The 14,302-nt window shown below is 36.9% G+C and overlaps 1 protein-coding gene across 1 annotated transcript; it reads left to right on the plus strand.

Moving 5' to 3' along the window:
• The first annotated feature begins 8,645 nt into the window (after positions 1-8,645).
• On the plus strand, positions 8,646-14,296 carry LOC140967047 (mitogen-activated protein kinase kinase kinase NPK1-like). The gene is made up of 17 exons (XM_073427402.1): positions 8,646-9,242; positions 9,372-9,410; positions 9,511-9,576; positions 9,661-9,771; positions 10,045-10,125; positions 10,198-10,275; positions 10,354-10,436; positions 11,062-11,146; positions 11,249-11,349; positions 11,529-11,568; positions 11,732-11,791; positions 11,869-11,912; positions 12,002-12,230; positions 12,329-12,559; positions 12,750-13,057; positions 13,132-13,199; positions 13,848-14,296. The coding sequence occupies exons 1-17, from the start codon at positions 8,793-8,795 to the stop codon at positions 13,949-13,951; spliced, it is 2,178 nt and encodes a 725-aa protein (XP_073283503.1). The 5' UTR covers positions 8,646-8,792; the 3' UTR covers positions 13,952-14,296.
• Positions 14,297-14,302: the final 6 nt, after the last annotated feature.

Below are 14,302 nucleotides of genomic sequence, written 5' to 3' on the forward strand. Positions count from 1 at the left end.
AAATTGCCCTTCCATTAACCAATTTGACGAGGAAGACTGTGAAGTTTGAGTGGTCCAATGAATGCCAAAGAGGATTCCAGGAGTAGAAAGATAAGTTGACGACAGCTCCGGTACTTGCATTGCCCAGTGGTTCAGAGGACTTTGTTGTTTTTACCGATGCGTCGAAGAAGGGTCTTGGTGCAGTGCTGATGCAACGTGGAAAGGTTATAGCTTATGTTTCTCGTCAATTGAAAGACTACGAGAAAAATTATCCTACGCATGACCTGGAACTGGTAGCTGTAGTTTTCGCCCTGAAAATCTGGAGACACTATTTATATGGCGAAAAGTGTGAAATTTTCACGGACCACAAGAGTTTAAGGTATTTGTTTTCCCAGAAAGAACTCAATATGCGGCAGAGACGGTGGTTAGAGCTTGTCAAAGATTATGATGTGACGATTAGTTACCACCCTGAGAAGGCGAATGTTGTAGCAGATGCATTGAGCCGTAAGTCAAGTTCCTCTTTCAGTTCTATGATCCAGAAGTCGTTGTTGTTAGACGTGGAACGAGAAGAGATAGCTTTGGTGGTTCTAGGAACCATTGCTCGCTTTTCAGCATTAGTCATTCGAGCTACATTGACGGACAGGATCCGTAGAGAGCAGGCCAATGATGTACAGTTGACAGAGGTGAGAGCCAGAGCAGAGGAGAGAGGTAATTCAGAGTTCGGGACGAATAGAGATGGTTTGGTGACATTCAGAGGCCGTATTTGTATTCCTGTTGGTGATGATATTTGGCGAGACGTCTTGACAGAGGCTCATACCGCGCCATACTCGATACACCCAGGTAGCACCAAGATGTATCAAGATCTTCGTAGACTCTATTGGTGGCCACGTATGAAGAAAGATATTGCCATATTTATTTCTCAGTGCCTAACCTGTCAGCAGGTGAAAATCGAGCACCAGAGACCTGCTGGGACATTGCTATCATTGCCGATTCCTCAATGGAAATGAGAGCATATTACGAAGGACTTCGTGACTGGTCTTCCCAGAACGCAGAAAGGCTATAACTCTATTTGGGTTATCGTTGATCGGTTGACCAAGTCAGCTCATTTTCTTCAAGTCAAGACAACGTATTCCATGAACCAGTATTCCGAAGAGTACATATCAGAGATTGTTAGACTTCATGGTGTTCCTGTGTCGATTGTGTCTGATCGTGACCCTAGCTTTACTTCAGAGTTTTGGTAGTGTTTACATAGAGCCTTGGGTACACGGTTAGCATTCAGTACAACAGATCATCCTCAGAGCGACGGTCAATCAGAGAGAGTTATTCAGATTTTGGAGGATATGCTCAGAGCTTGTACTATAGACTATCCTGGTAGTTGGGATTCCAAATTGCCTCTTGTTGAGTTCACGTACAATAACAGTTACCAGGCGACGATTGGCATGGCACCTTATGAAGCACTTTATGGTAGAAAATGTAGATCTCCCTTGTATTGGGACGAGATTGGTGAGAGCAAGATGTTGGGTCCAGAGTTGGTCCAACAGTCAACTGATGTTGTTACTGTTATTCAAGAGAGGATGAAGACAGCGCAGTCCAGACAGAAGCGCTATGCTGATGTGAGGCGAAGGCCGTTGCAGTTTGAGGTTGGCGACCATGTGTTCTTGAAGATAGCTCCTCTTAAAGGTGTGATGCGGTTTGGAAAAAAGGGAAAGTTGAGTCCAAGATTCATTGGCCCATTTGAGATCTTGGACAGAGTCGGTGATCGAGCTTACAGGTTAGCCTTACCGCCAGATCTTGATAGAGATCATAATGTTTTTCATGTCTCCATGCTCAGGAAGTATATTGCGAATCATTCCCATGTTCTTCACCACGAGCCATTGGATTTGACGCCGAGTTTGACGTACCAAGAGGTTCCAGTCCAGATTTTGGATCGCAAAGTTAAAGTATTAATGAATAAAGAGATTGGCATTGTTAAAGTCCTTTGGAGGAAGCAATTGAATGAAGAAGCCACGTGGGAACCAGAGGATGAGATGAAAGAAAAGCATCCTGAGTTGTTTGCGCAGTGACGTCAATTTCGGGGACGAAATTCCTCTAAGGAGGGGAGATTGTAATATCCAAGCTTGGTGATCGGTACGGTTTAAGATTTAATATGATTATTGACTCATTGGTTAAGTTTAAATATAGTTTTGATGTTAAGAGTTGAGATTTATGATTTATGGTATTGTGTTTATAGAAGATGTGTGGTGATACTGTAGTATCGTTGCGATTAAATTCATGATAATTTGTATGTTGATCCAATTGGTATGAGGCCAATTGGAGTGGTTATATAAGACATAGAGGTGTAACTTTCATGTTTCGAGTTTTGTTCAAATCATTGTGGAAGACAAGCCAATAGCGTCCCGAAGTTTGTCGTGTGTGTCGTCGTTCCTCCAGTGACACATGTTGGGAGATTGAGCATAACTTTTTACTCAGGCCTTCAAATGACATGAGGCTAATTGTAAAAGCAAGCCAAGACATAGAGCTACAACTTTCATGCATATCACTTTTCCAAATTATGATGGGAAGAGGCGTTTTGGAGGCAATCTTTGAGGCGCCTGTGCGCAGAGCGGCTCCCGAGCGGTAAGAAATGACCGCCCGAGCGCCACTGATTCTGAAGGTTTGGTATCGGACAGTATGGTCCGCGCCCGAGCGGTAATTTATGACTGCCCGAGCGCCCAACACAGTACAAAAAACGTGTTTTCGAGATTTAAGTGATATAATACATGAGTTGGTCTCATTTTCTCTCATTTCTCTTCATTCTCTCGGTTCTTTCTCTCAAGGGGAGGTTAGGGTTTCATTTCCTATCTTTGATTCAAGCTTGTTGTTGGATTGTGGTGGTGAAACAAGGTTCTTGTGGGTTTAAGAAGCTAAGGTAAGCTTGTGGCTTTGTTTATTCTTGGATTATGATGTTGGTAAATCTTGGGTTTGTTGATGGTGTTGGTTTTATGGATTTAATGATATGGTTGTTTGATTATTGGGTTATTGATGGTGCAATATATGGTTTATTGTTGTAGGAATTCAACCAAGAGTTTAGAATCAAGGTTTCCAAGTGTAGTAAGTGGAATTCATTCCTTGTGCTCACATGATAATATATGTATTGTGTTTAAATGGTTTTAACATGTTATTCTTTCTATTTGATTCATGCTATGTATTAATACACTTTGTTGTATATTAGAGACATTTTTGTCTCAATTATGTTAAAGGGAATACAAAAGAGAATAGAGTTTTCAAAGTGTTTGTTTTAATGCCAAAGAGAGAATTCGAATGATTTATTGGATTGATAGATACATATTCAGATATTGCATGCAATTAGTTGATCAACGACCATAGGCTTATATCCCGACAGAGTAATCGATTTATATAGATGGGATATAGGTANTTTCTATTTGATTCATGCTATGTATTAATACACTTTGTTGTATATTAGAGACATTTTTGTCTCAATTATGTTAAAGGGAATACAAAAGAGAATAGAGTTTTCAAAGTGTTTGTTTTAATGCCAAAGAGAGAATTCGAATGATTTATTGGATTGATAGATACATATTCAGATATTGCATGCAATTAGTTGATCAACGACCATAGGCTTATATCCCGACAGAGTAATCGATTTATATAGATGGGATATAGGTACAGAGACAGAGATACTATATAGATATCAATCCATCAGAGAAAAGAGAAATACCATCGTTATTGTTATTCATTCTATGATATTCATGTTTCAGAGTTGATGGTATTTAATGTTTTCAAAGCCATGTTTTACAGAGTATGGTATATGTATATTGCTATGTAAAAGCTCCACTTGCTGAGTTTTATACTCATTTCAGTTATTTCATGTGATGCAGATAAGAGTGACGGGCCAGGACTTTGATTGGAGCCGAGGTCATATGCATAGAACATGGAAGGAAGAAGGCTATTTTGTTAGCACTTTTGGACATGATCAAAATGATATTTTGTATTTTGTTGCAAAGCTTATTTGATCATGTATATTCTTTTGATTATATATTGAAATGTATTTTAAATCCTTCTTTCCTTTAAGAAAATTTTAAATTCCGCTGTTATTTCATGAAATCGATCAAGAGGGCGTTACACAAATTCTTAAACATGTCCAATTCCACCACAAAGCCAGCATGCATAGAAATCATATAATTTTCTCATTTCATAACGTAACACGTATAAAAATTCTAAGGCATATAAAACATATATCCTCATAAAGCTATTAAACATGTGACGTAAACATATAATTCATGTAATCATGCATGTAACATTATAAAAATCATATAAAACATGCAAACTTACAAATTTGAGGCTTGGCGACTGAGCTTCCTGGCACTGATGGTGGCACAACCTTTTACAAGAACATTGCTCTGATACCAACTGAAACGTCCACTACTCGTTTTCTTAAAAAGTACTAGAATTTTTTTTTAAAACACCTAAGTATTGGCCGAACACATCCAACAATTTAGGAAATATTTTTGATGTCCTTTAAAAATAAAACAACCAACAGACCTTTAAAAATCAAAAGAAATGGTTTAAAGCATAAAATCATCCAACATTTTACCAAATCTAAAAGCATTATTTGAAAAGTATAGCCCATACTATCAACCTATCAAAAACATAAATAAAAAGACGTAAAATCTTTAACATAAATCATAAACGTCAATGCGGAAAACTAGAAGTGCTGGTCCTAGGGTTATGTGCACCTTAAGTCCAGTCAGATCAACCATCAAGACCTCCACTACCCTCAACATCAAACTCACATGCATCAATCACACCTAGTGAGTCTAAAGACTCAACACACCATAATCTTGATAACAACATAATACATATACATATCACGTGTAACAGTGAAAATACTTTTACGTAAAATAACGATTTCATGAAGATGCATAAACTATAAACATAAACATTTTCATATCAACATAATACGAATACGAAGTCACAATTAACGATCTGAATTCGACGAAATGAAAATTAAACATGCATATAACGTTTTTCTTTTAAATCAAGCACACAACATATCTTTTAACGTCCATATTATATCATAAAAAATCCACAAACATTTAACATAAACATTTTAACATATAAAGCAGCATTCAGAGCATTGACATGAAGTTTACTAATTTTCGGGTGTAAAATTATCGTTTTACCTCTAAATATAAAATTTCACATTTTTGATTTTTTCTTAATTTCATTGACTGTAAAATATCCCAAATAATTATTTAAGCTTAAATTAAATTTATCACAATTTTATTTAGATTAAATTCTAGGCCTTTCAATTATTCCTTAATTATTCATTTTTAATGCGTTTTAATCCCGAATTAATTCAAACTTTAATATAAAATTCTCAAATTAAAACTTAGACTTTTTATATTATTTTAACTCTCGTGAACAATGACTCGACCCCCGTGAGCCATGTTTCGAATTTAAAGCCAATAAAAAACCCTAACCGAACCATCTAGATTACACCTTGAGCCATGTTCGTTTTTCCATCAGCCAAGCTCGAACCACCCTGAGCTGAACCCTGCCCAGCCCCTCTAGGAACCCTCTTGGATCCTTAGAACCCTTAGGTACTGATCCTAAGCTCGAGCCGCAGCCACAACAACAGAACATGCCATGGCCGAGACTCCTAGTGTGGTAGGACTCCATGTTTGTGCACTTAAGACCCTAGCCTCTGGACCAGCCCTCAACCAGACTCTTGTGCACCCTCCTAGGACCCTAGTGATTTGACCTAGTGTGGTAGGACTCCATCTTCTTCTCCCTGCACGCCTGCACACCCTGAGCGACTTGCATGAAGCTTCTCGGGTTGGAGTCCTAGCTTGGAAGAAGTGGACTCCTTACCAGCCCTGTGCTCGAGTCCTAGCGTGGCTACGACTCTTTCCTTGACCCCTCACGTGACCCTAGCCCGCCCTGGTCCCAGTCGAGACCAAGACGTGCAACAACAAGCTTGAACCCGAGCCCCAAAGACACAACAGCCGAGAGATGGTTCCAGCTTGTTCCTTCCATGTGTGCAGCATGTTGGGGTGTTCTATGACTTCTTAAATTCATGTAAAACAATCCCATATCACTTCCGAATCATGGCAGCCCCTTAAGAACATTTTAAACATGTTTTTGGAACATAAAATCATGAGTTTAGAATATGTATATGCATAGTTATGAAAATAATATGATGTGTGACTTGTTTTCATTCAAAACATGATCAAATAAATACTATGGTGTGATGGATGAGTAAAGGGAAGAACATGACGTATCTTTGCGTATTTAATACACGATTATACGATGACGAATCGAAGAACGATGACACGAAGCCTTGGGCGAATTTCCTTGACAAAACCGAACTCTCCTTGATGTGCTTGTGTGTGCCGTGAGTTTGAGAGAGAAAAATAGAGTCCTTGTGCGTGATGGTAGGGTGGAGTAGTGAGTTATGAAGCTTGGGGGAGGGTTTTCTAGCTTATTTATTTGCTTGGTTATCAAGTAGCCAAGCCTAGGCCCATTAATAAGACATAATAGGCCCAATAAGCCCAAATGTGCTTATTTAAAATATCTCGTGTAGGAAAGTTTGTAAAATTATTAGCCGAGTTGTCAAAACGTTCGTATTTTTGTTGAAAATCGAATACCGATAAAAATTACGTCCCGGCGTATAAAACCACCTAAAAAACCCTTTATTTTCAAAATACGAAAAAGCATCAACCATATTTTAAATAACTAAAAACAATTATTTAATAAAAACAATTTCCATTTTTTTAATCCCTCAGTCTTCGTTCGTCGATTGCAACTCGAATAACACTTCAAAATACATTTTAATGCATCCATGCAGAAAAGTACATTTTAAACATGAAAATATGCACATCATAATTAATTTATGAAATTAAAGCAATTTAATTAAAATACAAAAAAAAGTTGATAATCTTACATGCATGTGATTCAAGTGGACTTTCGAATTTTTCAGGACGTTATAGAACGGTCTCGAGTTTACCTCTTGAAAATGTTTATAATTATGTTTTTAGGTGTTTTATGAAGTTTGGTTGGCTTCGGATCGAAAGTTTGAGGTCCAGGGGTAAAATGGTCAATTAGGGTTTCCAATGGCAAAATTGTCATTTTGCACCCGGGTCGAGTTAGCAGTCCTGGCAGCGCCCTAAACACGATTTGATATGTTTTAAATGTTTATGTTATCACAAATATGAATTTTTATTTAAATATGAAAAATACGATGCATGCTTGATTTTAAGAAAAAATTTACGTATATGCATGATTTTATAAGTGATGAATATGATGACATGTTTTGAAGGATGTGAGTCAGTTGTGACTAATACGATGACACGATAATACGATGACATGTAAGGAGAAGGCTCAATGGTTGGATAATAGTGTCGCTGATGTCCTCGTCGAGTACGGCGGTTATACGTAGATCGATATATCTCCTAATACGATGATAAGAAAGTCACAACTAATGAACGGAATTCAAATTAAGAAAGGCAACACGTATTTTTTGATATGATGATATATGTTATGAACATGTTTATGCTTCGACAGGTCATGATTATGCATACGACATTTAAGATCATGAAATGTATTTTTATTACAGTAATTTCACTGTTGCGTGTTATGTATATGTACTTGCTATAACGTTAAAGGTGTGTTGAGTCTTTAGACTCACTTGGTGTGAATGATGCAGGTGAGAATATTGATCAAGAGATTGGAGGTGCCGAAGACTGAGTAGACGGAGTTTGATGTGCGTACGCGAACTCGATGACCGTATTTTCCACACATTATGTTTGAGTTAGAGTGGATGTATATTTTCATACTCATTCATTTTATTATGTTGATGGTTGTAAGAATTTTTTCACGTTTCATATTTGCATTATTTTAAAACGCGAGACTAGGGTTGATGATTTGCCCTTTTTTTTAAACTGCAGTATTTTCATATGTCAGTTGATTGCTATTATTTTAAAATGTGTCATTTCCAGTGGTATCGTAGGCATGCACAAGATGGTAATTTTCGAAAATGAGTTTACAAAAAAAAAAAAAATTATTCGTATTTTAAGTAGCAGACGTTTCAACACTATTATCTCATATATGTTATTTCAAACATTGAAATAAAAACAAAAAATTGAAACACCACGTAAAATAACTGTTAGCATATTCTAGCATAATTTGAGTACGTATCTCATAGAAAATATTTCATTTTAAAAACATAACCAAATTTACATCATATTATTTCATCATGTCATTGTGCAACATAGTAAAAAAAAAAAAAAAAAAAAGAGCGAGAGATAAAATACTATGTTTTATCTAAAAAATGAACAATAGTTAAAAAGTATAATAAATTTTAAGATTAACAAAATATTATTCTATGAAAAAAATTATTTTAATCAACTGTCAATAATTATTATAAAAATTATCGTTAGAATTCTGAAATTTAATATAGTATCTCTAATTTACACAAAATTGTTAGCAAAACAAAATGTTTAGGAGATTATTATTTCTAATTATCGTTTGGCCAGCCAATATGAAAAGGCGAATAAGGGCGTAGGCTTCTGTATAATTAAAATATTATTTTACAAATCACAACGGCTACTTTCTCAAAGACTTTCAAATTTCTCGGGGAAATAAAGTAAATAGGTAAGGCTTGTGTTCTTCAATTCGTTTGTTTTCAAATCCTTTCTTCCCTCTTCTTGATACCACTCTCTTCTCAGTTTTTACTCGAATGAACAAGCCCTGGAATTATCTCTCGGGAATCCCATAATTTTTCAGTAAAGTACGCTCCACGAACGTCAAAGATGCATGATTTCATAGGCTCCGTACGCCGATCCCTGGTGTTCAAACCATCGGACGAGGAAACCGTTGGATTAGTTGGATTCGTTGAGAAAATTGGGTCGAGCATACGGAAATCAAGAATTGGGTTGTTTGGGAAGCCTCCAGTCCATGCGCTGCCACCAATTTCGACGCCTCCAAGAAAGGTCTCGAGGGCGGCACTGATGGAGGAGGATATGGTACTGCCGCCAATGGAAGGATCCACAATAGAGTCTCCTCGTGTGAATAAAGTTAGGAAAGCTTCCCCATTGAAAGAAAAAGGTAAAAGATGCGAGGACTCGGTGGTGAAGAAGAAGGATGTTGAACAGCCGCCGCAGATCCGTTGGAGGAAAGGGGAGTTGATTGGTTGCGGTGGATTTGGGAGGGTATACATGGGGATGAATATTGCTTCTGGCGAATTGCTGGCTGTTAAAGAGGTATTTTTTGTTTTAATCATCTCAATGAATTTTTTGTATTAGTTTGTTGATGGTCTTTACTCAATAGATGTGAGTATAATGTACTAATTTATGGGTTTCTTTATTTGTTCTTCCGTTGCTTGGATGCAGTTTGCAATTGGGAATAACAACGCTTCGAAGAAAACTCAAGTAAGGACATCGGTTTGAGCTGATTTATCTTTCTTCAGTGTATGATACTTATGCTTTTATAACCCCATTTGACAGTTTCTTGGTGTTTTGCATTTGGCAGGAATATATTAGGGAGCTTGAGAAAGAAGTCGATCTATTGAAAAATCTCTCTCACCCAAACATTGTTGTGAGTATATTGAAATTTCCTATTGTTTGATCCATTAGAACCTGGTGTCAAATATTTAATACTAGCACATTTATATTTGTTCAGAGATACTTGGGAACTGCTAGAGAGGAGGATTCTCTGAATATTTTATTGGAATTTGTGCCTGGTGGATCAATATCGTCTCTGTTGGGAAAGTTTGGTTCTTTTCCAGAATCTGTGAGTGGTTACTTTAATCTTATTCAGAAAGTGGAGATGGATAAAAATTCCTTGATATTGCATCCAATCCTTCCAGATGAAAATCTTCAATTCCATAAGATTTTAATGTCTGAGAAATGGATCTTTTTGGGTTTGTATATTGGAACTTCTCGAAAGCCGATAAATTATCAAATGTACTAAACAGAAATGAGGCTATGAAAAAAAAACTGTTGTTCTGGATAGTATATTGGTAGTATTTAGACTTTTAAACTTGTATTTGAATTTGCCTTCCAGGTCATTAGAATGTACACAAAACAATTGCTGCTAGGACTAGAGTATCTTCATGAGAATAAAATTATGCACCGGGATATCAAGGTAATTATTCCGCCTTCCTATTATTCTCGTGATTTTCAATCATCATTGAATGATAATTTGGATTCCTCCTAGGGTGCGAATATTCTTGTTGATAATAAGGGGTGCATTAAACTGGCTGATTTTGGAGCATCCAAGAAAGTTGAAGCATTGGTATGTTTCTCTTTGCATTTGTAACAATTTTCTTGATTCCCTCAATGAACACTGACTCCTAATGGAAATCTGCTGCAGGCTACTCTAACTGGTTTCAAATCAATGAAGGGTACTCCATATTGGATGGCTCCTGAAGTTATTGTGCAAAGTGGTCATAGCTAGTGAGTCGCGCAGCTTAGTTCTTCTACCTAGAATAATTTGAATCTGTTTTTACTTGCTAGAAGAAGTTATTTATGCAACAAAATCCGTTGTTACTTTGATCGATCTTTTTGTATCTATTTATGTTTTCTACTACACCTCCAGTATCTAGTAAGTTCCAAAAAGTTTGTCGTCTTCTAAACACTAATTTTTCTTAGACTGTTTTGATTTAATTAAGTTAATATACATAATATTTCTGTAAGAAAACTTGTTAACTCATGGCACTGGATAGGTATGTACACACACATACACATACATATATGCTCGATTTTGGCCACATCAGCACCTAAAAGCTTGATGATAAAAATCAAAGTAAAACTTGTTAAAGCTAAATCGGTGTCGACTAAAAGTATTTTTCTTGTAAATAGTTGAAGTATTGCTTGGAAGTTTTGTTGTAAACCATCTAGTGTAGCTGCCTAATGTTATGTTCCTTTCAAAATGTTGAATTGTATTCTTCAATTTCCAATCGTGGTTCTCTAACTACCCCATTAAAAAAGAAACACATGTACTTCATTTTTCAGCCATGTGCTTCCCACTTGAATTCAACCAATATTCTTTTGACTTTCTTTGTCTGAAAAAAAACAACAGCTCTGCTGATATTTGGAGTGTCGGATGCACAGTTATTGAAATGGCTACCGGAAAGGCTCCTTGGAGCCAGCAGTATAAGGAGGAGGTACTTGATTTTTAATATCTTTATGAATTTACTAGATTCAGGATTGTCTATTTTTAGGTTTTACTTATAGTCATTAATTAATTTTGGTTGGCTTCATTTTAGGCTGCTGCTCTTTTTCACGTTGGGACTACAAAATCACATCCACCAATACCAGAGCTTCTTTCCACTGAGGCAAAAGCCTTCTTGTTAAAATGTTTACAAAAGTATGTTTTCTTTTATATCTCATTTATTTGTCTGATATCATATTCCATTGAGCTGTTAAAGTAGCTATCTACGCAGTAGAGTCTTTGTGCTCAAAGAATAGCTAATAACTTTGAATACTTCTACACGTTTTTCTTCAACTCTTTCTCACCCAACAATCTGACATCACAAACTATTGCAGGGAGCCAGACTTGAGACCTACTGCATCGGAGTTGTTGAAGGTGGTGCAAATTGATCACTCATATTTGCTATAGCATAAATGACTATTATATGAAATGTCTGACTGCATTTGATGTTGTCTTGCCACAATGTTTTCATATTTTCTAGAAGAGTTATGTATGATATTTTACTGATATTATGTTTTCCATTTCTTGTTATCTTCAGCATCCATTTGTTACTGGAGAATGCCGAGAATCTTATCTTGTTCTACGCACTTCGATTATGGTAAGCCAAGGCACTTATTGTGATCTCTGTTTCAGTTCTATAGGCAGTATCTTTACCAGTTTAATTATCTGTACCAGGATGGAATGCGGATGGGAGCAAATAAGGTTGGCTCTGAGAAGACGTAAGCAATCTGATTAATGGAGTTGAATATCCTTTTTCAATCTGAATGAATCAGTTGTTTCAAATCTTGAGATTTTATCCATTCTGCAGAATGAGCCTGGAGGAAAAAATGACCTGCAACGGGGTGAAGGATATTGGTGACCTGGGTGGCAGTGTCAAATGCTTAGTTGTTAATTCAGATCTGTTATCAGACAGAGGATCCCTTTGGCAACCAACAAACTTTGATGATGACTTGTGTAGATTCGATGATGAAGATGTTGTCGCACTTGGTGCACCAACAAAATGCACGTCTACATTACTCTCTCATGAATGTAATCAGGTAAGGAGTAGACTGCATGGTCTTTGCAAATCTCATTGTCTTCCTTAAATAAATCAATCTTCATTCTAAGCCAAAGGCAAATTTTTTTAATTTTACAGAGTTTCAATCCTATGTGTGAGCCTACTGATGATTTGCCGTGCAAGTTTGATGAGAATTCAGAGTTGAATAAAAGCGGAGCAGGGTTGTATTCCAGTCAAATAGTTGATCCTCTAAATAGATCTTTAGCTTCAGGTATGGTGGATCATGGCTTTACATTCCCAGGGCATTCAGGAGCTGAAGATGAGGATGAAGTAACTGAATCAAAGATTAGAGAGTTCCTTGATGTAAAGGTAGACTCGACATCTCTTTTTTGTTTGTGTCCAGAAAGATCTTGTCATTTCACATTCAGAAGCATCATCCCGGAATTTATGCATCTTTCGTAGAAAAGATTTCAGCTTTCCAAAGAAAAAAGTTACAGTTTCATCTCTTTTCCTCTGTTATTTCCATTGTATGTATGTAATATTTCACTAATTCTTTTAGGCTTTTGAATTGAAAAGGCTGCAAACTCCTCTATATGAATTCTATAAATCCTTGAATGTTGCTGGTCCTCCGAGTCCAGTTGGGGTTGGGAACAAGGAAAACGTTTCAAATAATTACAATCTTCCGCCCAAAAGTAGGTCGCCAAGTAGGCTTGGTAGCAGAAGACTGTCTACTGCCATCGATGTCGAGTGCAGCTCAAGTCCTGGGAGTTGTTCCAGACGGGTATCAAATGCTGTTGACGTAAACTTTCAAGATTCTCAGGATGCTAAGGAGCTTCATGAGTCTCAGCGAGAACCACTTAGTCCTAGGTAGGTGATTTTCCTTGCATCATAAAATTTTGAATGACTCCATTAAATGAAACTGAATATTGTTTTGCCCGTAGCTCCGAGTTTATCGATAGACAGAGGAAATGGAAAGAAGAGCTTGATGAAGAGCTCGAGAGGACCAGAGGCAAGTTCTATGAGTTTTGCTATGTATAATTTGGACTTTCAAATCCCCTTTTAAGTGTGACTCTGGGGCATATGATTTGTCTTTCCTTGAGACATCCATATTTTAATTAGCTCCTACCTTCGGAAGAAATGTCCTCAAAATGAGCAGCAGTATGATTTTTTAGCGTAATAACTTTTTCTAGGAACTGGGTTTAATCATGTTTAACGGAACAAAATACATGTTGCTTTTTTAATGAGTTCTTGTGTTCACGTAAAGCCTTCGGCAGGTATCCTTATCTTGGGATTGGTAGAGCTACTGTGGGTACTTTTGAATGCAAGTACGCTACTTCAGACAAACACAGAAATCAAGGAAATTTAGCAACAAACTAATTTGAAAATGCATCTTTTCATGATACATAATTTTTGGAACGGTTAAATCCAAACACATGCACACATAATCTCAGACTCTCGTCATCACTCCGTAATTTTTGAGAATTCAAAACTGCGTCCACAAACAAATCCGAACACATGCACACACATATCAACTTGTATGTCAGATGTCAAGGTTTGTTCCATCTTTGTCTTAATATTTTGATGAGGTTCATGCAGGAGGCATGACTTTTTACTGCAGGATTTTGTAATGCGAAGCTGTTTGATTTGTCTATTTCAGAGCTCATGCGTCAGGCAGGGGTGACAACAACATCGTCCCCAAAGGATCGAATCTTGAATAGGAGAAGAGATCGTTTAAGGTTTCCCCCAACTCCAGGGAGATAAACCAAGTCTTTTACGGCTTCTCGAACAGTCCAGAGGATTGATCCCTGTTTACGTGAATTAAGATTTACCAAGTGGAAGTATCATGCCTGTAAGTAAATCAACATATTATTGTAATGCTTCAGGTAAGTTTAATATCCATTCCGTTTTATCATTTGAGTTTTGTATAGATCAGATCCCTATTGAAAATTGTACTTTCATTTCATATTCTAGTGGCTACCGGCAATATATGATGTATGTAAAAAATGTCTCCATATTGGGTTTGGATTGACTGAAACTATACTGGTTTGCACAAGCATCTGTTATATAGACTTTTACTTTGTGATGTGTTCGCCATTTTCCCATTGATTTGCA

This window comes from Primulina huaijiensis, chromosome 2 (genome assembly GCF_012295235.1).
Source record: "Primulina huaijiensis isolate GDHJ02 chromosome 2, ASM1229523v2, whole genome shotgun sequence".
NCBI classification, from domain to species: Eukaryota; Viridiplantae; Streptophyta; class Magnoliopsida; order Lamiales; family Gesneriaceae; genus Primulina; species Primulina huaijiensis.

Excerpts from the sequence above, each read along its gene's own strand:
- LOC140967047 (XM_073427402.1), top strand. The coding sequence starts at position 8,793 with ATGCATGATTTCATAGGCTCCGTACGCCGATCCCTGGTGTTCAAACCA. Across the intron at positions 9,243-9,371 it reads AATTGCTGGCTGTTAAAGAG|TTTGCAATTGGGAATAACAA; the intron begins GTATTTTTTGTT and ends GCTTGGATGCAG. Across the intron at positions 13,200-13,847 it reads AGAGCTCGAGAGGACCAGAG|AGCTCATGCGTCAGGCAGGG; the intron begins GCAAGTTCTATG and ends TGTCTATTTCAG.